Below are 24065 nucleotides of genomic sequence, written 5' to 3'. Positions count from 1 at the left end.
AACTTTGAAAGACAGAGTGTGATGATTTTTTAAAAATTAAAAATTTTTTTAATTTTGAAAAATGTTAATACAAAGTATTGTACATAGGTAATTTAACACATATGTGTCCATGATTCAAAATGAACACATAGTAATATTCTGTCATACTGCTTCAGATTGTTTCACTTTTTAAGAAACCATTATGATTAAGTTCGGATTCCCCTTTGTTTCCCTGCCCCATGCATCTTCCTTCCTCCCCAAGGACAAGCACTATCATGAATTCAGTGCATTTGTAGTCTGTGTTTTATAATTTATTCTCATACATAAACAACATATAATTTGTTTTTGTTTTTAGCTTACATAAATGCTACCATACAATACCTCTCATTTTGCAATTTGCTTTATTCTCTTCAGTATTATATATTGAGGATTCAGCATGCTGAAAAACATAGATCTACTAATCATTGACTTTGCCTGCTCATAGTCTTTGCATACTTTTTCTGTAGAAGGGAAAGAGAAATGGACTTAAAGATGATGTATTTGAAAGACTTTAGCTGAGTTGGGATTTGTGAAGAGAAAGGGTTTGGATGGGGTGGGCTTTCAAGTCTGTGCATGAGAAGGAGATGATGGATCAACTAATGGGAGGGGAAGAAACCAGAAAGGAGCATGCCAGCTGCAAGTCCCAGGCATCTCTGTGGCAGAGGAGGGGAGGTGCACCATACACCCTGAGTGAGAATAGTGCTTGTGAGGATGGGCAGAAACACATTTTGGCTTACTAGAAAATAAATAAAGTCATTTGCCTCGACCACTTTGTTATACTTCTTGCTGTGGGTCCAGCAGCCTGAAACTCACTTACCCATCTAATAGAATCACAGCAGAGGGAACCTGGGAGAAAATGTGGTTCCTCCTTTTTAATTTTATAGATGAGGAAACAGGGGCCTGTCCAGAAGGGACTTGTGCTAGGATCATACTAACTAATAAGCAAAGCCGGGACCTACGTCAAATTTAGTTTGACAGCTGTTTGTCCTTTTGTGTTACTAAATTGATATTTGACATACTGTAATCAAGGCTGTAATAGGGCATTCATCTAATTTTAGTTTAAATAGGCATAGTAGGGCCTACAGAGGGGCATTTGAATAGGATGCATGAGCCAGGCACTATGCTAGAGAGGCTTAATTGAAGATTCAGCAGTGGGTGAATGGTCCCTGCCCCAGAAAGGGGATAGAGAAAAACCCAAGAGAATCTCAATACACTGTGCCGGTGGTATTAAGGAGGAGACCTGTGAACCAAGTGGTTGTTAAAGGAAGTGTTACAAAAGGAATGGAAAAGGCCTTTGAGGTCTGGGATTCTAGCAGTCTCCTTTCTGGTTTCCTCCCCTCCCCATCACCACTCCAGTCACCCCCAAATCCATACGTCTGGGCTAAAGAGATGTTGGCCCCTAACTGGTGAGTTGGTATAGACAGGACCTGTGACGCTTCCTGAATCAGTCTGTGGGGCATTGCCTATTGAATGGTATCTGTGGTTGATTTTCTGAGTGAGCCCTTCCCATGAGAGTGTCTCCTCTTCGAGTGTCCCCACGGACAGATCTTTCGTTTGTTTCTGCTTTACCTCTGGCTTCCTGGAACGGTTCTGTTATGTGACTTTATAGCAGCACTGAGAGCTGATGGTAAGCCTTCTGGACACAGAGGCCTGGGTTTTTACGTCAGTGGCCCTTGTCAGCCAAGGGAGTGAAAAGTAAAGGAATTAAGATACAATGCTGTCCTTGCCAAATTGTGGTCTCTGCTTTATCTTTCAAGAAGTCTCCATTTTCTCTTAAGTCACAGTTTCCAGAGGTGCATGTGGGGTTCTGATGACCTTTCGTGTGTGGTTCCTGTCTCAGAGAATGGGTTGCAAAAAGCCCAGCGTAGTTAAGCTTTTGAGATTTTATATTCTGTGCTTTATTACAGTCATACAAATTTTGTAACCCCTATTGGGGGCTTTATTTATGTATTTATTTGTAATTTAGACTTACACATTGATGGCAGACACTTTCACTTTTGGTTTTGGTAGCCTCTCAGCTTCCTGTCTGAGAAGTTCCAGACTTACTAGTTTTTGTTAATTAGAAATCACATCTGTCACTCCCTGAGGGCCAGGAAACTCACCCTTCCCATGAGATCACTTGAGTCGTCGTTCCTCTCATTAAGCTGTAATCTGTCTCCCAGTCTCCAAATAAAGACACAACACTGGGGAAAAAAAAAAAAAGAAATCACATCTGCTCATGTTTTTCCTCCTCCAAATAACATCACAGACCTGCTTCCTAGAAGAGGACTGCAATCTGTAATTTCAGTTAGTCACACTCTCACATGTGAGTGACTTCACTTTGAAATTCAGAGGCCACTTGTGGCAGCAGTGGAAACTCAGAATCTGGAATCTGTTTGCTTTGTCCATGTGACCTTGGGTTTGCTTTCTTTTCAGATTGCAGTGCTTTTGTCCACAAAGGCTGCCGAGAAAGTCTAGCCTCCTGTGCAAAGGTCAAAATGAAGGTAAGACTTTCTGGCTAAAAGAAGGCTTAAAATAAAAGAGTTTAAACCAGCAAGATCCTCAGGAGTTGGGAGAGTTGAGGTTGTGGTGGATTTTGTTTATTTTAATCATTCGGTACCAACTTTGAGAACGAATTATAACTAAAAAATATTTTTTCTCTTAAGCAATCAATCCTCTTCTTGAGTAATACTGGGGAATTAGACTTTGAGGAAAGAAAATGCTTTCAGAACTTCTTCATGTTCAATATACATTTCTTCGCGATTTTAATATTTCCGTGTTGCTATTAAAGTGGTTTTCTCATACACTTGTCTTCTTCCTTCAGGACCATCAGGGCAGCAGGTGGAGGTCAGGGGCATTGATCTGCTGGTGGGGGCGGGGAGGGTGTTACGGTTAGCCCTAGACTGTCTGGTAGCACTTTTCTCAGGTACATAATACAGGTGGCTCTGATCACATGATGTAAGAATAGAAAGTGCCTGTTTTATGATGGTATCTGCCCTGAACATGTATGCTATGTAGTCATGCTTTTCCAGTGGCCTTTAAAAAAAAAAGTATGGGTTGGGGGCCATACCTTTTAGGCAGCCTGTGAGGTTTTCAGTGTTCTAGTCACCTGTGTCTCTTCATTCCTCATCAAAGGAATGCTTTCCAACTATGTCGACACAGATGATTAATGAGCTGTGTGCTTCGTCAGTCACCAAACAGTTATCTAGTGCCATGACCTCAATCTGGAATGTGCATTAGAATCAACTCGAGGGCTTATTGAAAGACAGCTTACTGAGCCCCACTCCCAGAGTTTCAGATTCTGGAGGAAAGTCCAGGAATTTGCATTTCTAGGAAGTTCCCAGATGATGCTGATAGTCCAAGGACCTCACTTTGAGAAGCACTAAAACTAGCATCAAAATGGCAAAAAATAGGATAGCCCAGATCTTCTTCGGCCCATGGACATATATTTTGTTTGGCTCATGTAGTACTTTTAAAATGTGAGTTAGTGCAGCTCTTTCAAAATCATGTTTTGTATCAGTCTGGATTCTTAAGTTCTCCTGAAAAAATTGGAAGATTTATAACCCTCGGCCCCCTGATATTTCCCGGTACCCAGCACTCCCAGGTTTTCCTTTTTTCCATAGTAGTTACCACCTTCTTAGAGTCTTTATTTACCCATCTTTATTTATTATTACATAGATTTCTTATGGTCTGTATCTTCCCCCCACTAGAATATAAGCTCCAAACTCATTAAGCAGGCTGAAGGCAGGAGTCTGCTCCATCAGTGGAGCCTGCAGGGAGGGAGGGATGGCTGGAGCTCAGTGGTGCTGCCTCTTTTAGACAGGATATGCCAGTTCCAGGCCGCCACTGCCTCCCCATACCCCACCCCACCCCAGCTTGCTTCTGTCATTTGTTACCTGCCGGCACCATAGTCATTTGAGTTTGTGATCTCTGGTAAGACTCAATTGTTGTGAATGTACTAGTTTATACAGAATGATCATAATAGAGATATAGCATCTCCCATGAGAGAATATAACCTAAAAGGGGGAATTTTATTTTATTTTATTTTATTTTAGAGACAGAGTCTCGCTCTGTCACCCAGACTGGAGTGCAATGGTGCAGTCTTGGCTCACTGCAACCTCCGCCTCCCAGGTTCAAGCAATTCTCCTGCCTCAGCCTCCCAAGTAGCTGAGATTACAGGCACCTGCCACCATGCCCAGCTAATTTTTATATTTTTAGTTGAGACAGAGTTCCACCATGTTGGCTGCGCTGGTCTCGAACTCCTGACCTCAGGTGATCCACCCGCCTTGGCCTCCCAAAGTGCTGGGATTACAGGCATGAGTCACTGCACCCTGCCTGGAATTTCATTTTAAATAGGAAGTAACCTATCTCAGATTAATTGCTTCAATCTATAATTTCTCAAGGTATTTTTGTTACATGGCTACAGCAAAAGTCTTAACTAAAATTAGTATTTTACCCAATAATTCAGCACCTTATAAATGCTAGTTACTGGAAATGAAATGCAAAAGTTAAAAGATGCTGCCCTTAAGGCACCAGCAATCTACTGGGGAAGATAGGCAGACAGTTACTATAAATGAGAAAGGGATGCCAGTCACTGCCTTGGGTGAGGAGAGGAGAGAAGCTATAGATGACTTTACCAAGGAGGCAACACTTAAATAGTCTTGAAGGGGAAGAATGCCATGCCTCTGAAGGTGAGAAAAGCATTCCAGGCAGGATAGACAGCATCGGAGTATGTGGCAGGTTTAGAGGATGGCAATTGAGGACGACTATGGCTGGGACACAGGGTGCTTAGGGCAGTGCGGAAAGCAGAGTGGGAAAGGAAGCTGAACTGCTTGCTCCCTTCCTACTCCGCTTCTCAGGGCTTGACAGAGGTGAATTGTCAATGGACTTACTTTCTTTCTCTTTAGCAGCCCAAAGGGAGCCTTCAGGCACATGACACATCATCACTACCCACGGTCATTATGAGAAACAAGCGTAAGTAGCTCAGCCCACCTCTCAATTCCCTTTCTGACTTTCTGGTTCTGAATGTGAAAATGCTGTTGTAATATTCAATTATTATTCATAGTCAAGATATGAATACCTATTTTGTGGTGAGAGAAGGCTGCTGTTTTATCCTGCAGATTCCTTGACCCATACCTGAACATTATACCATCAGACCCTCTTGGAAGGTTTCTAAAACAGTCTGTGTATTAGCTTAAAGGCAGCACCTTTGCCCTGTGTGTTTAAGCAAGTGACCCCTGTGCATCTCAATTTCCTCTTTAATAATAGTTGGGAATTAAAAGACTTGTTTGCAGTGCCTTACAATCATACGAATCGAATGAGATCTGGTTTGTTAAACTTCTTCTTTTTTTTTTTTTTTTTTTTTTTTTTGAGGCGGAATCTTGCTCTGTCACTCAGGCTGGAGTGCACTGGCACGATCTCGGCTCACTACACCCTCCGCCTCCTGGGTTCAAGTGATTCTCCTGCCTCAACCTCCCTGGTAGCTGGGATTACAGGCACGCGCCACCACGCCCAGCCTAAACTTCTTTGTAAACTGAGAAGTTGTAGAAAATGGTTCTTTTTTTATTATTTCTAAGGACCTCAAGTGTTACTCAGAATTGGATAAATCACACTCTTCGTTCACATCAAACTATTTTCAACAGTGCATACAAGACTCCACTTTGGTTTTACTGATACTTTTCCCTTTTCACTCCCCATTCCCTGTCTCATTCCCACTATAGTATATTTAATGTATGACCTTCTAATCTGCCATATTTTTAGACATATGTATACTTTGAAAAAAAAGTATTATTTTGTGTGAATTTAAATTCGATAATATGACATATATTCTGCTTATTTTTTTCACTCAATACCGTTTTGAGATATGCATGTTATTATTGTACGCTGTTGTTTCAGACTGTGGCAGGCTATTCTTTCATAAGCATATTTCACATTTTAAGTTCCCCTAGAGACAGAATATTTACATTGCTTCCAGCTGCTACTATAAATAATGCAGTGATTAATATCTCGTTAGCTGGCTCCATGGGAGCCTCTGTGAGACTTTCCCCAGGCAATGTTCTTGAAAATGTAGTTTTTTAGAAGTAGAGATTCTTAGGCCCTACCCTGATCTATGAATCACAAACTGTGGGATGGGGCCAGCATTCTGTGTGTTTTTGTGGTGCGTGGGAGTATGTTTAATAGAGACAGGGTCTTGCTTTGTCACCCAGGCTGGAGTGCAGTGGTGTGATCTTAGCTCACTGTAACCTCAAACTCCTGGGCTCTGGAACTCCTCTCGCCTCAGACTCCTGAGTTGCTGGCACTCCAGGTGCCATACCTGATTTTTAAATTTTTTTGTAGAGTTGGAGTCTCACTATGTTGCCCAGGCTCGTCTCAAACTCCTGGCCTCAAGCAATCCTCATGCCTTGGCCTCCCAAAGCGCTGAGATAATAGGCATGAGCCACCGTACCCAGCCTGGTCTCTGTGTCTTAATAGATCTTCCAGGTGATTCTGATGCCCACTCAAGCTTGAAAACCACTGCTTTGTGCCTAATTTCTCTGAGTACCTCCAGATAGCTCCTGAATGGCTGTACTAGTCTTCACTCCCACAAGAGTGTGATTCCCTTTAGACATGTTTAATCTGGTTATTATCCGTCTTCACATGTAGATGATTAGAAGAGGAGCTTCTCCAGGTTGACACCCATTTCAGTCTGTAATCTCACCCATTCGACATACTTTTTATGTCTAGCTTCCTTAAATGCTTTTTTTGTGACATTATCTGTTGTTTCATAAGTCTGTTTTCTTTCTTATTTTCATGTCTTAAAAACAAATGCCTATTATGTGCAAGGTTCTTGACTATTACCTTCGACCCCCACAAGTCTTCTTTTTTTTTTCTTGAGACAGAGCCTTGCTCTGTCGCCCAGGCTGGAGTGCAGTGGCGTGATCTCTGCTCACTGCAACATCCGCCTTCTAGGTTCAAGCGTGCTCCTGCCTCAGCCTCCCAAGTAGCTGGGATTATAGGTGCACGCCCCCTCACCCGGCTAATTTTTGTATTTTTAGTAGAGATGGGGTTTTATTATGTTGGCTAGGCTGGTCTCGAATTTTCAACCTCAAGGGATCCGTCTGCCTTGGCCTCCCAGGGTGCTGGGATTATCGGTGTGAGCCGCCGTACCTGGCCCTGCCACAAATATTTTTATTCCTACTGTACTCCACTGAGGCAACATAGTGGTCTAGAGTACAGATTGTGAATTCTAATTGTATAGATTCAAGTCTGACACCACTGCTTAATAGCTGTGTAACTGTGGACATTACCAAACCTCTCTGTGCCTCATTTTCTTCCTCTGTAAAAGGGGATGATAATAGTATCATAGTGTGGTAGTCAGGTTTAAATCAGATCATACCTGTAAAGTACTTAGTAGTAAACACTCCTTAAGTGTTAGTTTTCACTGCTATAATCATCACAAATAAGGAAGCAGCAATATTGAGTCACTTACTTAGGTAGAATATGGATTGGTTACAAATAAGGAGAGCGGGTATTTTCTTCCCCCATGCTGGCTTTTAGATACAAGTTATTATGAGCTCTGCCTAACATCATTCTGCTTTTCCAGACTTTTCATTGATTCCTTCTACCTGCTTCCTTTTCTATTCTGTGTCTCCCTTCTACATTAATACTACATAATTACTTCTGTCTTCATTCCCACGGTTCTTCTCATCAGAATTGTCCTCTATTTTTCTTCTGACCCATCCACATCCTTGCCATTCTTCAAGAACTAGTGTTTCTTCCTCCGTCCGATTTTATCTGCTCACTGACCTCTCTTCAGAAACATTCAGACTATGCCCCAGGCCCTTTAACTCTTAAGCTCATTCTCTTTTCTACCCACTTGCTTTTTTCCTCTTGGGTGGGGATGGGGGTGGGGGAAGAGGGGTAGATCCACATCCCATACCCCTTGTGTACTTCCTGCAGTTAGAATCTGGTTGGGTTGTAGTATGTTGGGTTTCTGCTGTTTTATTGTGTCATCATCTTGTAAATAGAATTTGAATTGGAAATTAATGATTATATTAATGCTTATTGAGTCAAAGACATCCTGAAATACTGTGAAGTCATAACTACCACCCCAATATTATTTCCTTCACCTCTTGACACTCCTGGGGGTGGACAGACAATGCAGCCTGTGAATGGGACAGCAAGTCAGTTACCAAGGAAAAATGTTCCCAAGTGCCAGCGTGACCACTTTAGCAAATTAGATCTCTAGTTTCCTCTTTTAGTCATGTTAATGAGAAATACGCACTGTGAGAACAAATTAGAATTGCCCCTTGAATAACTCAGATGATGGGTGTGCCAGCCCCGCCCCCATGCAGTCAAAAATCCACATAAAACTTTTGACTCCCCCAGAGCTTACCTGCTAATAGCCTACTGTTGAGCAGAAGCCTTACCAATAACATAAACAGCCAGTTAATGCATTTTGTTTGTTATGTGTCTTATATACTATATTTTTACAATAAATTTAGCCAAAGGAAAAAATGTTATTTGAAAAATCATACACAAGAGAAAATGTATTTACTATTTGTTAAGCGGAAGTAGCATCATAAAGGTCTTCATCCTTGTCGTTTTCACATTGAGTAGACCAAGAAGGAGGAAGAGGAGGAAAAGAGGGGTTGGTCTTGCTGTCTCAGGGGTGGTAGAGGCAGAAGAAATTTCACATATAAGGGGATCTATGTAGTTCAAACCCATGTTGTTCAAGGGTCATCTATAGTTACAGATGTTAAACAAGTGTTAAATTTTCCTCATCTGTAAATTAAAGGAAATCATCAAAATCTGTGCTCTCTAACAGTGAGCAGAAGAATCACTTGAGCCTGTAAGATATGTAGACTCTTGGGTTCCACCCCCAGAAGACAAGGTGGGGGGCTGAGATTCCATATCTAACGGCACTCTAGATGTTTTCATGGTGAACGCTCCTAAAGAACGCTGCTCCCAGTTATCTCTAAGGTTCCTTTTACCCTTAAAATTCTTTCAATCTTGGGATCAGGCACGGTGGCTCACGCCTGTAAACCCAGCACTTTGGGAGGCCGAGGCGGGCGGATCACGAGGTCAGGAGTTTGAGACCAGTCTGGCCAACATAGTGAAACCCTGTCTGTACTAAAAATACAAAAAATTAGTTGGGTGTGGTGGCGGGCGCCTGTAATCCCAGTTACTCGGGAGGCTGAAGCAGGAGAATGGCGTGAACCTGGGAGGTGGAGCTTGCAGTGAGCCAATGTTGCGCCACTGCACTCCAGCCTGGGCGACAGAACAAGACCCCATCTCAAAAAAAAAGAAAGTATTTCAATTTTATTTGCAGTTTAAATGTTAAAATACGTAATACTCCCACAGGATTCTTTATCCCCGTTGCCTATCCCATCCCAGAGGTAACCACTCTTCTTAGTTTTTTTTAAATTTATTTTCCTGGAGTTCGCCTGTTAAAGTAAATACAACTTGGATTATTTTTCTTTCTTTTAAGCATGAAAGATAGCCTGTTATATATTTTGTTCTGCACTTTGATTTTCCTCCCCTTAATAGATCTTAGAGATAGATCTATCTATCTGTGTCAGTACTTAGAAAGTAGTCCTCATTTTTTGTAAGTGGCATTGTATTCTGCTATGTGGTGTACCATAACTTATTCACCAGTCTTGTGATACTCGCGTCTTTTCCAGTCTTTTGCTTTTACCTATTGTGTTGCATTGAATAACTTTGGATATAACATCATTTCACGAATATACAAGTATATCTTGAAAAATAAACATAGCCTGAAAGTGAAATTGCTGGATCGAAGAACATAGGCATTTACAATTTCAGTAGTTATCACCAAACTATCCTCCATGGAGTTTTTATACCAACTTACAGTTCCAGGGCAAATCTACTGTAAAGCGCCTTACTTCTGCTTGTTATTTGTCAGATGGGTTAGTACTAGGTGGGACTGGATGAGTGATGCTTCAGTTAGTGTCCTCCTTTTGCAGCCGCACAGCCCAAGGAGCGTCCTCGGTCCGCAGTCCTCCTGGTGGATGAAACCACTACCACCCCGATATTTGCCAGTAGACGGTCCCAGCAGAGTGTCTCGCTCTCCAAAAGTGTCTCCATACAGAACATTACTGGGTAAGCGGAGATATTTAAAGATAGCACAGTTGGCATCTAGGTGACAAGAGCATAATAATCACATCATTTGACAAAAAGCTTTTTTTTTAAAGAAATAAATCTATAAAGTCATGGGTTGGTGCAGACAAGGATGATGGGGATTATGTTTTTGGTACATGTCATAATGGTCATTCTGTAGCAAGGATCTCCTTTAAATACCCTTAGCAGGCTGGTTGCTGTAGGCTTTTGTATATCATCAGCTCTACTTTTGAAGAATCTGAGTTCTCAAAAGATGATTTTTTTTAGATCAAAATAAGTAGGAATAAGAAAAAGGGTGATTTAATTCAGAATTTTGGGTTGCAGCCACTTACAGATGTCATGCTTTTCTATTGTTCAGATAAACCTGGTTGTTTTGTTTCTTATCTCTGTTTTACATCTTTGCCTCTTAACACTTAAGTCAGTTTCATGGAGGTGAGTGCTGAGCCAATTATTACTATTAGGTTCCCACTCACTGGTTTGCACTGAGTTTTTTTACTCGTCTCCTGGCCAGGCCTGGGCTGTCAGGTGGTTAACAGGGGGCTGATAATGATGTTGCTGACTATTTTGGGTAAGATGCCTGCCTTCCCATCAGGTGAATAAGCCATTTCAAATGTAGGACTCAGAGTATCTCTTTAACCTATCTTGGAGCAAAATTCCTAACTATGCAAAAGTCTCCTTTTGTTTGTAATTCCTAACCTCTGTGCTGGCTAATGTTTTCTCCTTCTTTAAAAAGTTTCAGGTATTTTTGTTTTGTTTTGTCTTTATGTTCTCATTATTTCCAAAAGTGTACTTTTCAAAAGTTGTAATGTTACTGAAGTTTGTATACATCATAACTTTCAAAAGTGGGTCTTTTAAGTGTTCTTGCTTTTGTGCCTACTCACACATCAGTTGGTTGCCTGCTGTGCTAGTTAGTGAGTTAGGATTGAGAAAGTCCAAAGAGAATGTAGTTGATTCTAAGTGCTAGATCGGTAGTTATTTAGAGAACAGAAAAAAAAAAGTGTACTGGTTAGGCAATAAGTTTTAAACAGAAAGTTTCTTATATAATGGGTACATGGTTTGATGGAAGAAAGTTCCCCTTGCTTCTTATCACTTTCTTTAAAAAGGCTCAAAAAGTCCTCACAATTTGAGTCTACAATGATACTAAATGCTCTAGACTTTGTTACCAGGCCGTGTGCATGTTGCTGTGGCCCCAACATAAGCAATTTGTCTTCAGTCACTGTAGTACTTCCAGCCAGTTGTCATTCTGGAGTCTTCAGGTACTCATTTAAGAATGCAAGCCATAGGCTATCAGAATGTATTTGACAGTATGGAATTTTTTTTTTGTCCCCAGAGTTGGCAATGATGAGAACATGTCAAACACCTGGAAATTCCTGTCTCATTCAACAGACTCACTAAATAAAATCAGCAAGGTCAATGAATCAACAGAATCACTTACTGATGAGGGTAAGAGGAAGTTATGGCCTATATTTTATGCCTCTGTAGGGACTGTGTGTGCCATTACCTAGAATATAAGTCTTAATGGAGTGTTAGTGCCCGCCTCTTCTGTAACCCGTGAAGATTCTCTAAATTGTCAGTAAAGTGTCCAGTGCTTTATAATGACTGGGTAATCAAACTCATCTAGCAGCTGTCAAGTAAAGGATGTCATTTGTTTCAATGTGGGCATACTCTTTAGTACAAATCTTTTTCTTCCCTTAGACTTTTGTACATGTACAGTTCTAGCTCACAAAGCAATTGTAATCCTGCTCTCTTAAATATGAAAAGGTACTAGGTCCCTTCCAATTCTTAACTTGATGTAGATAGAAGTCATGTCTTAATCATGTTGGATTTATGTCATGTTTATTACTCTTAACCAAAACCTCGAATGTAGAGTCTGTCACTCCTGAACAAGATATTTTTTTCTGGTACTGGAATATGTGAATATTCCCTGTGAATATCCCCTGTATTCTCTGTGAATATCCCCTGTATTCATGCATCTTATGAAATCAACTATCATCTTGAGGAAAGTTCAACATAGGCTTATTCTACAGGTCACAAACCCAAGATTCTGATACTGATTTTTTAATATATTGAGGAGTAGGTACAGACATGAATGAAGGACAGCTACTGGGAGACTTTGAGATTGATTCCAAACAGCTGGAAGCAGAATCTTGGAGTCGAATAATAGACAGCAAGTTTCTAAAACAGCAAAAGAAAGATGTGGTCAAACGGCAAGAAGTAATATATGGTGAGATTCTTCATTTTGCTCTGATTATATTTGATTTGCATTGTCCAGCATTTTTAAGCAGTAATTTATTGCGCTATGGAAAATCAGTTTTTTAGTATGTGACTTCTTGAAAAGATTTCCTTTAAAAACTTTAAGGTACAGAGACATGGTCCTGTTTGTATCCTATCTCCTTTTTGTTCCACTCTTCTTTTTTCAGTTCTACTGAACATGGTACTTATATATGAGTGCTTATTTATACAGCAGTCCTAGAAAGAGATATCTCAGTTTTGTTCCTTACCTACGCTAAAAACTAGACTAAACACAAGTCATTTCCTAGAACTGGGTGTACAGTCAGTTATGACAGGTCCTGAATCCAGTGAAGGCCTCTTTGGAAATCAATAATTTAAGACTGATGGAATTCAGTGTACCTACTATCAGAAAATAGGACTCATAAAAAATGGAGGAATAAGTTTAAAACACTTGACCAGGCGCAGTGGCTCATACCTGTAATCCCAGCACTGTGGGAGCCCAAGGCGGGTGAATCACTGGAGCCCAGAGTTCATGACCAGCCTGGGAACATAGTGAAACCCTGTTTCTACAAAAAATACAAAATCAGCCAGGCATGATGGTGTGTACCTGCAGCCCCAGCTACTCAGGAGGCTGAAGCAGAAAGATCGCTTGAACCCAGGAGGTCGAGGCTGCAGTGAGCCATGACTTCAGCCTGGGTGACAGAGCCAGACCCTGTCTCAAAAAAAAAAAATGAGAACACTTTAGGGGAAAGATAGCTATTGACCCAATTTTAAGGTTCAAACTGGGCTCTAAACTAGCTTTGGGACTGCAGCAGATGATCTTTGAGGGAGAATCCTCATGAAAGAGTGTTCCTGACCCTTGATCTTTTTCCTCCTTTTAGAGCTGATGCAGACAGAGTTACATCATGTCCGCACTCTCAAGATCATGAGTGATGTGTACAGCCGGGGGATGATGACGGATCTGCTTTTTGAGCAGCAGATGGTAGAAAAGCTGTTCCCCTGTTTGGATGAGCTGATCAGTATCCATAGCCAATTCTTTCAGAGGATTCTGGAGCGGAAGGAGGAGTCTCTGGTGGATAAAAGTGAAAAGAACTTTCTTATCAAGAGGATAGGGGATGTGCTTGTCAATCAGGTGAGAATAGGAAAGATCTCAGGTTCTTATATACATTGGGAAAAGAGGAAGTTATGGGGTTCCATAGCCATGCATTCACATCTTGTTTCTACCATTTATTATCTGTGTAAGCTCAGGGAACTTATTTAATTTCTCTGGAGCCTTGATTTCCTTTTCTGTAAAATGCAGATGTAGGGTTTCTCTCGTAATGTTATTTTGGAAGTTAAAGGGAGTGTGTATATAAACTACCTAATGCATATGATAGATGCGCAGTAAAACTTAGTTTTTCTTCCTCAGTCTGTGCCATCATCAGAAACAGTAAAGTTTAAGACATCAACAAATGTGGGCAGGCACAGTGGCTCAAGCCTGTAATCCCAGCACTTTGGGGGGCGAGGAGGGCGGAGCGTTTGAGGTCAGGAGTTCAAGACCAGCCTGGCCAACATGATGAAACCCCGTCTCTACTAAAAATACAAAAATGAGCCAGACGTGGTGGCATATGGGAGGCTGAGGCACAAGAATCACTTGAACCTGGGAGGCAGAAGTTGCAGTGAGCCGAGATCGTGCCACTGCACTGCAGCCCAGGAGACAGAGTGAGACTCTGTCTCATTAAAAAAAAAAAAAAAAATTGAAAAATATTTAAATATTTGGGGCTGGGCACAGTGACTCACACCTGTAATCCCAACACTTCGGGAGGCTGAGGCAGGTGGATTGCTTGAAGCGAGGTGTTCAAGACCAGCCTGGGCAACGTAGCAAGAACTGTCTCTACAAAAAAAATGAGAAAAGCCAGGTGTGGTAGTGAGCACTTGTGGTCCCAACCACTCAGGATCCTGAGGTGGGAGGATCACTTGAGCCTAGGAATTCAAAGTTGCAGCAAGCCGTGGTGGTGATTGTGCCACTGTACTCCAGCCTAGGCAGAGAATGAGACCCCAACTCAAAATTAAAAAAAAAAAAAAAGTGTGTGTGTGTGTGTGTGTGTGTGTGTGTGTGTACAGTGTGTGTTGGAAATCTTCAACTTTCCCCTCTGCCTCAAATCAGAAGGATCTCATGTATCTAAAAACCAGCTGAAGCACAGAAAATTGAATAAGTGACTATCTGTAAAATACTTAATAAAATATGTATTGTTGATACTTTCATCAAGGTGAGGTATGGTTTTAGTCATACTCCAAAAAATTCAGCTAAAAGTTACTTTGGTACTTTTAGATGTGATTATCATAGACAGATTTTAATGTTTCTTTTAAAAATATTATTCTTGAAAAACACATTGCCAGTATAATCTTTACAGGCAGAGGGTTATAACATGTACATCTGACTAGATATTTCCCCAAAGATGCAGATTCCCCAAAGATTTTGGGCAAATATCTGCTGCTGTGTAGAAGCAGAGGCTTAGTTGCTGGAACATTTGTCTGAGAATTGTACATTTTGTCTTTCCTTTGTATTCTTGAGCCCATACCCTTCACTTCATTAATTTATTAGCACATTCACTCATTCGTTTTTCAGGTATTTACTGAGCATCTATTAAATGCCAGGTGGAACTACAAAGGGGGATGATATGGCTTAGGCCTCTGCCTCAGGGAACTCCTATTCTAGGAGTAAAAGTAAGCATGTTATGAAATAAATGCAAATGCAGTGTGGTAAATGTTTGAACACAGATAGCTGCAACAGATAGAGCTTAAAAGTAAGACCTACAAATGATGACCTTTCCTCCTGAAACATCCCCTCGGGCATTTTCATTTCTCTCTCTCTGCCCCTCCTTTCTGGTTTCATCTAACTTTTACTTCATCTAACTTAGTACTTCATCAAACTTTGACTTGTATTACCATTTGTACCTCCTCGCACTTGTGTACAACCCGTAGTAAGATCTTTGATGCTAGAATTCACCGTTTAACCTGTAGTTTCCATTTGCTGGTTCTGTGTGCTGCCAGTGCTAGGATCAACCTTTGGGACATTTGCTTTGTCATATGAGCAGATAACTTACTGTCTCAGCTCTTCCATTGGTAAATGGTGAAGGGAAAAGCTACCCTAATCCTTCTTTCCAGTTTTTTGGTAAGGATCAATTTGTGTTGCCTCTGGAGGTTTTTAGTACATGGAAATCAATGCTTAGCATGTATTTTATGAACTGCATACAGAAATGCATTGATTTACCACAAAGTGAACATACGTTCATATGAACCATTGAGATTGCACACATTTGGGAATGATTTAAGGGCCTTGTGGAATTATTAGGACTACTGGCCTGAAGTAAGTAGTACAAACAGATCCCTAGGTAATGAGGGCTGTTTGTGATGTCTGTCTAACTTATCAAGGTCAGGTATTTAAGACTGTCTCATGAAAAACTCCTACTGAATCTCATTGTTTTATTACTGTTTATGACAAATAGAAGTTAGAATACATTTTACATTTCCTATGTGCACAGTACATAAAATTTCTGTAATTTTTTGTTGTTTTTCAAATCTGTATAACAGCTTTATTGAGATTTAATCCATATGCCATATAGTCTGCCTATTTAAAGTTGAACCTCTTGAGTAACTGCCAGACTGCTTTCCAAAGCTGCTGCACCATTTCATTCTTTTGGGCAAATTTATGAGGAAGCACTTTTGACTTTTACAAGTAGACTGGAAACATTTTACAAAATGGCATTACGAGTTTGGTGCCCCATGGCATGACTTCTGTTCTCTTTTCTCTGCAGTTTTCAGGTGAGAATGCAGAACGTTTAAAGAAGACGTACGGCAAGTTTTGTGGGCAACATAACCAGTCTGTAAACTACTTCAAAGACCTTTATGCCAAGGATAAGCGTTTTCAAGCCTTTGTAAAGGTATTGATAAGAAATATGAAAACCCCCGTCATTGTTGAGAGCAATGTGTCCCTGTCGGCTTTCACTAGAGCCTTTTTCATGTGATTCCTCACAGTCTGTTTACTCCCTTGCAGAAGAAGATGAGCAGTTCAGTTGTTAGAAGGCTTGGAATTCCAGAGTGCATATTGCTTGTAACTCAGCGGATTACCAAGTACCCAGTTTTATTCCAAAGAATATTGCAGTGTACCAAAGGTAAGTCTCCTTTCTAACCCAGTCTTGTATGGCAATGGACTGTTTCCTCTGTGGCCGGTAGTACTGGAGGCCCCATGGAAGTGCTGTTTCATGCTCTAGTAGGTCTAAAAGAGACCTTGTGTTTTATCTTGAAAATAATTTTCTTGAATGAAAATTTGGACTGTTATGTTACCAGACTTAGGGTGGATGATAGCAAGAAGGAAAGGGACCACATTGATTCCATCCAGAGTTCAATGACCTGAACACTATTCTCTTATCACTAGGCTGGGAGATAATTTCCACCAGTTCTTCCCAGAAGTTACATTAAGTAACACAAAGATACAAATTTAAAAAACTTGGTTGCTCTTCCTGCTACTACCTTTGTCCTAGAAGTCTTTAGTTCCTTTTATTTTAGAGCACAACATATGATTGCATATTATTTAAATCATTGAAAACTTCTGGCTTTTTTTAGAATCAAACTTATGACAGCAAGAGGGATAGGCACATGACCTCTGACGTGTTGGCTTCCCTCTGATAGCATAGTCACAAGGGAAAAGATGATATGGAGTGAGAAGTCAGGATTCCCTTGCTGCTTCCCTGGTCCAAAAGGAGCCATAAAAAGCAGAATTATTCTTTCCTTCCAAGACAATGAAGTGGAGCAGGAAGATCTAGCACAGTCCTTGAGCCTGGTGAAGGATGTGATTGGAGCTGTAGACAGCAAAGTGGCAAGTTATGAAAAGAAAGTACGTCTCAATGAGATTTATACAAAGACAGATAGCAAGTCAATCATGAGGATGAAGAGTGGTCAGATGTTTGCCAAGGAAGATTTGAAACGGAAGAAGCTTGTACGTGATGGGAGTGTGTTTCTGAAGAATGCAGCAGGAAGGTTGAAAGGTAAGGCTTGGCTCTTTTGTCTAAGTGTGTGCCCAGGTACAACAGGCAAAATCCAAGTGCTTTTGTTGGAAATTCACTACCAGATTTTTTTCTCAGAGAGCCCATCTCCAAACACCACCCAGGAGCAACAAGCATTTAGTTCTTCATAATCTTATATCAAAAATGGTTTGTGATGGCCTACAAAATCATACAAAATAGAGCAAGATGACAAAGAAATGATGCAGTCAGGGAAAATGGAAAATAAGATTTTAAAAAAACAAAGCAAAGCATAAGATGAGTGCACATATGCAAGCTGTCAAGGAAGGTGTATTCCCCTACAAGAGATGGACAGCCAGGTTGGAATTGGGGGGACTTGTTCACAAGCGATGTTAGAGGTTCACAGGCTTGTTCACAGCGATGTTAGAGGAATTTGCAGCTCCAGACACCTAATAGAAAGTTAAGTTTAACCCACATCAGTTAGATTTATTATTATATTTTATGATATACATATATCTTTAAAACAAAAGAAATCATAAAGGATGCCCATTTTCCATTTGGTTTTAATTTTTACATTTCAAATGGTCAGCCATGTCAAGTTAATGAAGCTGTGAGGCTTGTTTTTTAATTTATCTGTACATTTGATTTTGTTTGTTTGTTTTCATCAAACCTATACTCCATGGGTCTATGTGTTACACCAATAGCCTTGAGTTATACCCACCCCTTCACCCTGGCCTCAGTGAGCTGAGGACATTGAAGCAGGCTAGGCCAGTGCTGTCAGCCTCACCAGTATAGAAAGAAGGTGGAGGAAATGTGTGCTGCTTTCGTTTCTGAGGTGTAAGTGATGATGTAGGTAACTGCTGTCGGAAATACCCATGCTTAGAACAAATAGTAAAGAAGTTCCAGGCAATCAACTGGTTTCAACAATGAATAAAGCAGGACACCCTGCTTAGAAGTTGAAATCAAAATGAAGAGCCTTGGAAAGAGGTACCTGCTCTACAGTGTGATGTGTGCTGGATGGAGGAGAAAGCAAGAGGAATAGCATTAGAGTCAAGTCTTGAAGGATGACAAGGAAGGTACCTGGTACGTAAGGAGAAAGTGCTCCCCCCACTAAGGAAGAGAAAGTGGAAGCGTCGAGTTGAAAGGATGTGGCACGTCCAGGGAAGAGTGGACACCCGGGACTCTCAAACAGAGAGCAGAGTGAATGATGGGGGAGTGACGGGAAACTAGCCCAAAGAAATGAGAGAGGCCAGGTTGTGATGAGGTGCATTCTCCAGACTGAGGAGTTAACAGTTGATACTATTGATGAGGGAGGGGGGCAAAGAATGGGTTCAAAAAGGAGAACGGCAAGCAGGAAAGGGATACTACATGAGGTGGTTTTTCAGTATAACCACTAGGGGCAGTTTAGAGTGCAGCTGGAGTGAAGAGAGACTGGTGACAGATAAATCAAGAGACTGTGCAGTGCTTTGGGGAAGAGCTCATCTGGGCCTGTACTGTAACAGAAGACATAAAAAAGAAGGGCAGAAAAGATTCAGAGAAAGAAATCTCCTTTCCCACCACCAACTGGCTGTGTATTTCATTGTTGTGTGATAAACTCGAACTAAGGCTCCTTCCCTCCAGTCCTAATATTCTGTGATGTTGCGAGAGCCCTAGCTCTCTTTGAGACTTCTAAGCAGGCTTGCAGTTCAGAAATACCTGCCTTTTCTTGTAAAGGCCTGAATTTCCTAGAGCTGCTGCTGCCTGGAGCCAGCGCTTTATTATTTCCTTTACATAGCAATTTATTTATGTCCAAAATAAAAACTAGTAGATCCCAGCTGTTGGAATAAAGTTGTGGTCAAGCCATGGCAGAATGATAGGTTTTGTGGCCTAGAATGCCTCCAGTAGAGATAGGAGTTAGTGTTTAGTCATTTTCACCCCCAAGTGAATTCATGCCAAGTACAGCCATTACTATGTTAGGTACTCTTTGAAAGGGGTGGGATTGGCCGGGCGCGGTGGCTCAAGCCTGTAATCCCAGCACTTTGGGAGGCCGAGACGGGCGGATCACGAGGTCAGGAGATCGAGACCATCCTGGCTAACCTGGTGAAACCCCGTCTCTACTAAAAAATACAAAAAACTAGCCGGGCAAGGTGGCAGGCGCCTGTAGTCCCAGCTACCGGGGAGGCTGAGGCAGGAGAATGGCGTAAACCCGGGAGGCGGAGCTTGCAGTGAGCTGAGATCCGGCCACTGCACTCCAGCCTGGGCGACAGAGCGAGACTCCGTCTCAAAAAAAAAAAAAAAATGGGTGGGATTGTTTTTTTCTGATCCACTGACACTGATCGTATAAACTTCAAGATTCAATGAAGTTAAAATTTGTGTCTCACTTATTTGGGGGGAGGGAGAGGGTGCAGGCACCTGAATTATTTAAAAGTAAACTTAAAAAAAAAAAAAAAAACTTTTTCATAACTGATGGCAGTACACAGAAAATTGCAGTAGTTTAGCCTAAAAAAATTAGACCTCCCTAGGAATCAGATGTCCTTGCTTCTGTTTTCTTCATAGCTTTGCAGTGAATTCCACAGAAAGGGGATTCCAGTTGCAGCAAAGGTAGAAGAAAAGGTGGGGCATGGACTGTATAAGTCAGTTTCATCCTTTCCCAGGGAATCGTGGACTTCACTTTCCACAGTGAAGATGTTACATAGGGGCCAGCCCGCCAGCTCGATATAGACTCAACTCCAGAGACATCAAACCATCCTCAAGAGACTAGTGGAAAATGTTACTACCTACTCCTAGAGGATTAGTCAGAGCAAGAGTTTAAGTTGACTATTGCATATGGAGCTGAGGAAAGAGCCCTATATTCACATGTACCTGTAAGACTAGAAGGTGCCTGTGTGGCCACTCTTTGTTCTTTTGAGGGTGTGGAAGGCAGACATCTTTTCATTAGACTTAGATATTTCTATACTTCATATTTGGGCAGCATTGCTGTCTCCTGCCCCACACCTTTCCCATTACTGTAATCAGAAGTCAAAAAATATTGCAACCTGAGTATTTTTTGGAGTATCCTGCTCTGTGTTGCTGTTTAACATCTGTACAAGTCCAGCTTTTCAGCTTTATTCTTAAAAGTATTTTATTCTTAAACTCTTGTCTTAAGGGATATATCTTTCTAGGACTGAGTACTTAAACTTTTCCAAAACAAGGCTTTGGTGATAAATCCCATTTTAAAATGCTGCTAAAAATCTGGTGACCAGATGTGAATCCTGGAGAACTGTAAAACTGTTGCTTTGGAGGAGTGTGATCTCAGATCATAGTTTGCCCTTATGGGGGTGTATGTATTGCACCTTCAATAAAAACCCTTCTGACTGTGGTAACTATTAAGTAGTCATTGTTCTATCTTCCCTTCTCCCATTTCCATTTTCCAGAGGTTCAAGCAGTTCTTCTCACTGACATTTTAGTTTTCCTTCAAGAAAAAGACCAGAAGTACATCTTTGCCTCATTGGTAAGCTGAATTGTTATTTTTGTAATAGCATTATAAGCATCTAGGTTAGTTATGGAATGTAAGCACTATATTATTGCTCTCCCCAGCCCTCTTAAAATTAAATGGCTCAGGACAAATTCCTCTGAGTAATTTCCCACACGCCCTCACAATTTTCTGGCATCCCCTCTTCCCCAAAAATTATTATTCTGTTTCATCACAGTCTTCTTTTAGTGTCTTGGACATCTGACTATTTGACCTATGAAGAAACCTGTCACTGGAGTATTTCTCACATGTGAGCCCATAAATGATGCTCATGTATAATATTGCTGACTGGATTCTTTGGGGAACCTGGAAAGATTCATCATGTAGAAAACATGACTGGAACCTTTAGAGCCATAAATTACTATTTCCCTTTTGAAAAATCTTTGTTAAAATCTGAATGAAATGAGATATTTCTCTTTATCCTAAAGCAGCCATTGTTTTTCAAACTGTGTGCTTTTTTAACAGCATCTAGTCTTACCTTAGATTTAAGCTGTCCTTAAGAGTTAGAATATTGTATATGTATCTTTTATTTGCCCTCTTCCCTTTTTCCAGGACCAGAAGTCAACAGTGATCTCTTTAAAGAAACTGATTGTGAGAGAAGTGGCACACGAGGAGAGAGGTTTATTCCTGATCAGCATGGGGATGAAAGATCCAGAGATGGTAGAAGTCCATGCCAGCTCCAAAGAGGAACGAAACAGCTGGATTCAGATCATTCAGGACACAATCAACACCCTGTAAGTTAACCACCAGGCTCCACCCTTCCCAGCCCTCCTGATGTCTCTGTGTGTTTTCATAATAGGCTGTACTGTGACCAGAGTAATCGACATCTTAGGAACTTTTTGTTCTGTCTTGTTTGGGTTGTATTAGGAACAGAGATGAAGATGAAGGAATTCCTAGTGAGAATGAGGAAGAAAAGAAAATGTTGGACACCAAAGCCCGAGAATTAAAAGGTGAGGCATTGGGAGTGGTCCGAGCCCCTTGTCTGGAATGTCTGCAGTTGCAGAAGACTGCTGGTGGATTTTAGAGGATGGGTTTGCCCTCAGTTCTAAAGCTGCCCCAGAAGGCACTTGAAGGCAGTGAAACGAATAGCTGTTAACAAAGAGAAACCAAGTCCAGGCTGACATGGGTCCTGGTAAAGAATGACTGTAAGGATGTGTCCAATACTGGATCAAGAGAATATTGATTCTCTTAACTCAGGATCAGTGTTCTCAAACCTCATGACATTCTCTGTACTTTGTCACAGATGAATTTGCCAAAATTTGTAGTCACATCTAAAATTAAAACAAGGAGAGAATTTGGGGAAAAGAATTCTCCAGTTAATCTGATTTAATCCTCCCACCAGTCCCTAGCGTTATCACTTATCTGCAGTTCACAAATGAGTTGCAAGGTGAAGTTTTGGGAGAAGGGTATGTATCGATCTATGTTTGACCCCTGTTTATTGAGTGCTGACTGTTTTGTGTAGTCTTGTCAGTGTCCCTACAACACAGGCATTCTAATCCCCGTTGTGCAGATGAGACAGTCGAGGCCCACAAAGGACAAGCTACGCAGGGTTACACGTGTAGTTAATGGTTAAGCCAGAATTCTGTTCCCTGTCTTAGCAAAGCCTGGTGCTCTTTTCTCTTTGCCAGTGGCTTATCGAATGTTTCTAAGTAAAGACTATGCTTTGGGTCGAAATAAGGCTTAGAGTTAAATAAATGTAAGCATCTAAGGAGTTTGGTTAGGTCTTAAAGCCATACAAATGAAAGCATTGAGTCTCACTGAGGGGAAAATTAAAAATATGGACAGATTTAGACCAGAGCCAGAGTTACAGCAGATTTATTGGCCCATGATTAGGATGACAAGGATAAAAATCTTCCTTCTTTAAATTTTGTTAAGTACCTGGCTAGGCATACTGCTAGGTACAACAGATGCAAAGATTCCTTAAAAAGAGCCCTTTCCCTTGAGAAGCTCACACCCTAGCAGGGGAGACATACCTCAACGATGGGCCACACAGTGATTTATTAGACCACAGGCACGATTAACATATGTGGGATCTGCTCATCCTGCGTCTAGTAAGTCTCACAGAGAAGCTGGTGCATGAGCTACATCTGAAAAAAATTATCTCAGCACACAAGAGTAGTTATGTGCAAAGGTGAAAAAGGACTTGACATGTCTGCCAAGGAATGACAGGTTTGGTGTGTTTGGAGGGTCAGGGCTAAGGGATGGGAGCTTAAGCTGGAAAAGCACCAGGTATTAAAAAGGCAACAAGGGACTGATGTAATTTTTTAAAAAAAGGAAAAAGATTTTTTTTTTAAACATGTTGAAGCTAGTTAGGAGAGTTGCTTGAGGGAATGGGAAGCGACTGGGAGTAGAAAGACCATTTGGTGGAAGACTGTTAGGATAGGTTAAGTGAAAATGAGCTGGAGAGGGAACAGATGTGAGTAGGAAATAAGGTCATTAAAATCTGGTCAGTTGGCCAGGCTTGGTGGCTCACGCCTGTAATCCCAGCACTTTGGGAGGCCGCAGTGGGCAGATCACAAGGGTCAGGAGTTGGAGACCAGCCTGACCAACGTGGCGAAACCCCATCTCTACTAAAAATACAAAAATTAGCCGGACGTGGTGGTGCGTGCCTGTAATCCCAGCTACTTTGGGAGGCTGAGGCAGGAGAATCGCTTGAACCCGGGTGGCAGAGGTTTCAGTGAGCCGAGATAGTGCCACTGCACTCCACCCTGGGTGACTGAGTGAGACTCTCAAAAAAAAAAAAGTCTGGTCAGTTGGTGGTGGGACAGAGTGAGGAGAAAGAATTTCTCACAGGTTTCCAAATCAGGTGACCTGGAAGATGAAGAGTTGTTGACTGAGAAAGAGATTCCACACTAAAGGGAGGAGGTGATGGGCTAGAGAAAAGATTGGTTTCTCACATGCTGAGAACAAAGCATCTCAGTAGAGGTGGCCACTTGGGCCCCATGGTCTGCTGCTAAGAAAGGGAGGACTTTTGATTTTTTTTTTTTTAATGAATTATCAGCATATAGAAGGTAATTGAAGCCATGGGGATGAATGAGATCCTCAAGAGGAAAGTGGGTAAGGTAAAGAAGACAGCTCAGACCAGGCGCAGTGGCTCACACCTGTAATCACAGCACTTTGGGAGGCCAAGGCAGGCAGATCACCTGAGGTTGGGAGTTTGAGACCAGCCTGGCCAACATGGTGAAACCCCATCTCTACTAAAAATACAGAATTAGCCAGGGGTG

The 24065-nt window shown here is 41.4% G+C and overlaps 1 protein-coding gene across 15 annotated transcripts in view; it reads left to right on the top strand.

Moving 5' to 3' along the window:
- AKAP13 (A-kinase anchoring protein 13) overlaps window positions 1-24065 on the top strand; it is a 352869-nt gene that overhangs the window by 311437 nt on the left and 17367 nt on the right. For 10 of the 15 annotated variants that reach the window (XM_050797976.1, XM_050797966.1, XM_050797967.1 and 7 more), the window contains 12 exons: window positions 2434-2501; window positions 4905-4971; window positions 9963-10098; window positions 11447-11559; window positions 12188-12340; window positions 13230-13480; window positions 16146-16271; window positions 16385-16502; window positions 17127-17375; window positions 20744-20820; window positions 21394-21575; window positions 21709-21791. In XM_050797976.1, the coding sequence (XP_050653933.1) occupies window positions 2434-2501; window positions 4905-4971; window positions 9963-10098; window positions 11447-11559; window positions 12188-12340; window positions 13230-13480; window positions 16146-16271; window positions 16385-16502; window positions 17127-17375; window positions 20744-20820; window positions 21394-21575; window positions 21709-21791 (1623 nt within the window). The remainder of the gene's footprint in view (window positions 1-2433; window positions 2502-4904; window positions 4972-9962; window positions 10099-11446; window positions 11560-12187; window positions 12341-13229; window positions 13481-16145; window positions 16272-16384; window positions 16503-17126; window positions 17376-20743; window positions 20821-21393; window positions 21576-21708; window positions 21792-24065) is intronic. The other 5 variants (XM_050797981.1, XM_050797971.1, XM_050797968.1 and 2 more) reach the window with 3 other exon arrangements.

Source organism: Macaca thibetana, chromosome 7 (genome assembly GCF_024542745.1).
Source record: "Macaca thibetana thibetana isolate TM-01 chromosome 7, ASM2454274v1, whole genome shotgun sequence".
NCBI classification, from domain to species: domain Eukaryota; kingdom Metazoa; phylum Chordata; class Mammalia; order Primates; family Cercopithecidae; genus Macaca; species Macaca thibetana.
The sequence above is the reverse complement of the archived record's forward strand: the minus strand, read 5'-3'. Positions and strand labels throughout refer to the sequence as shown.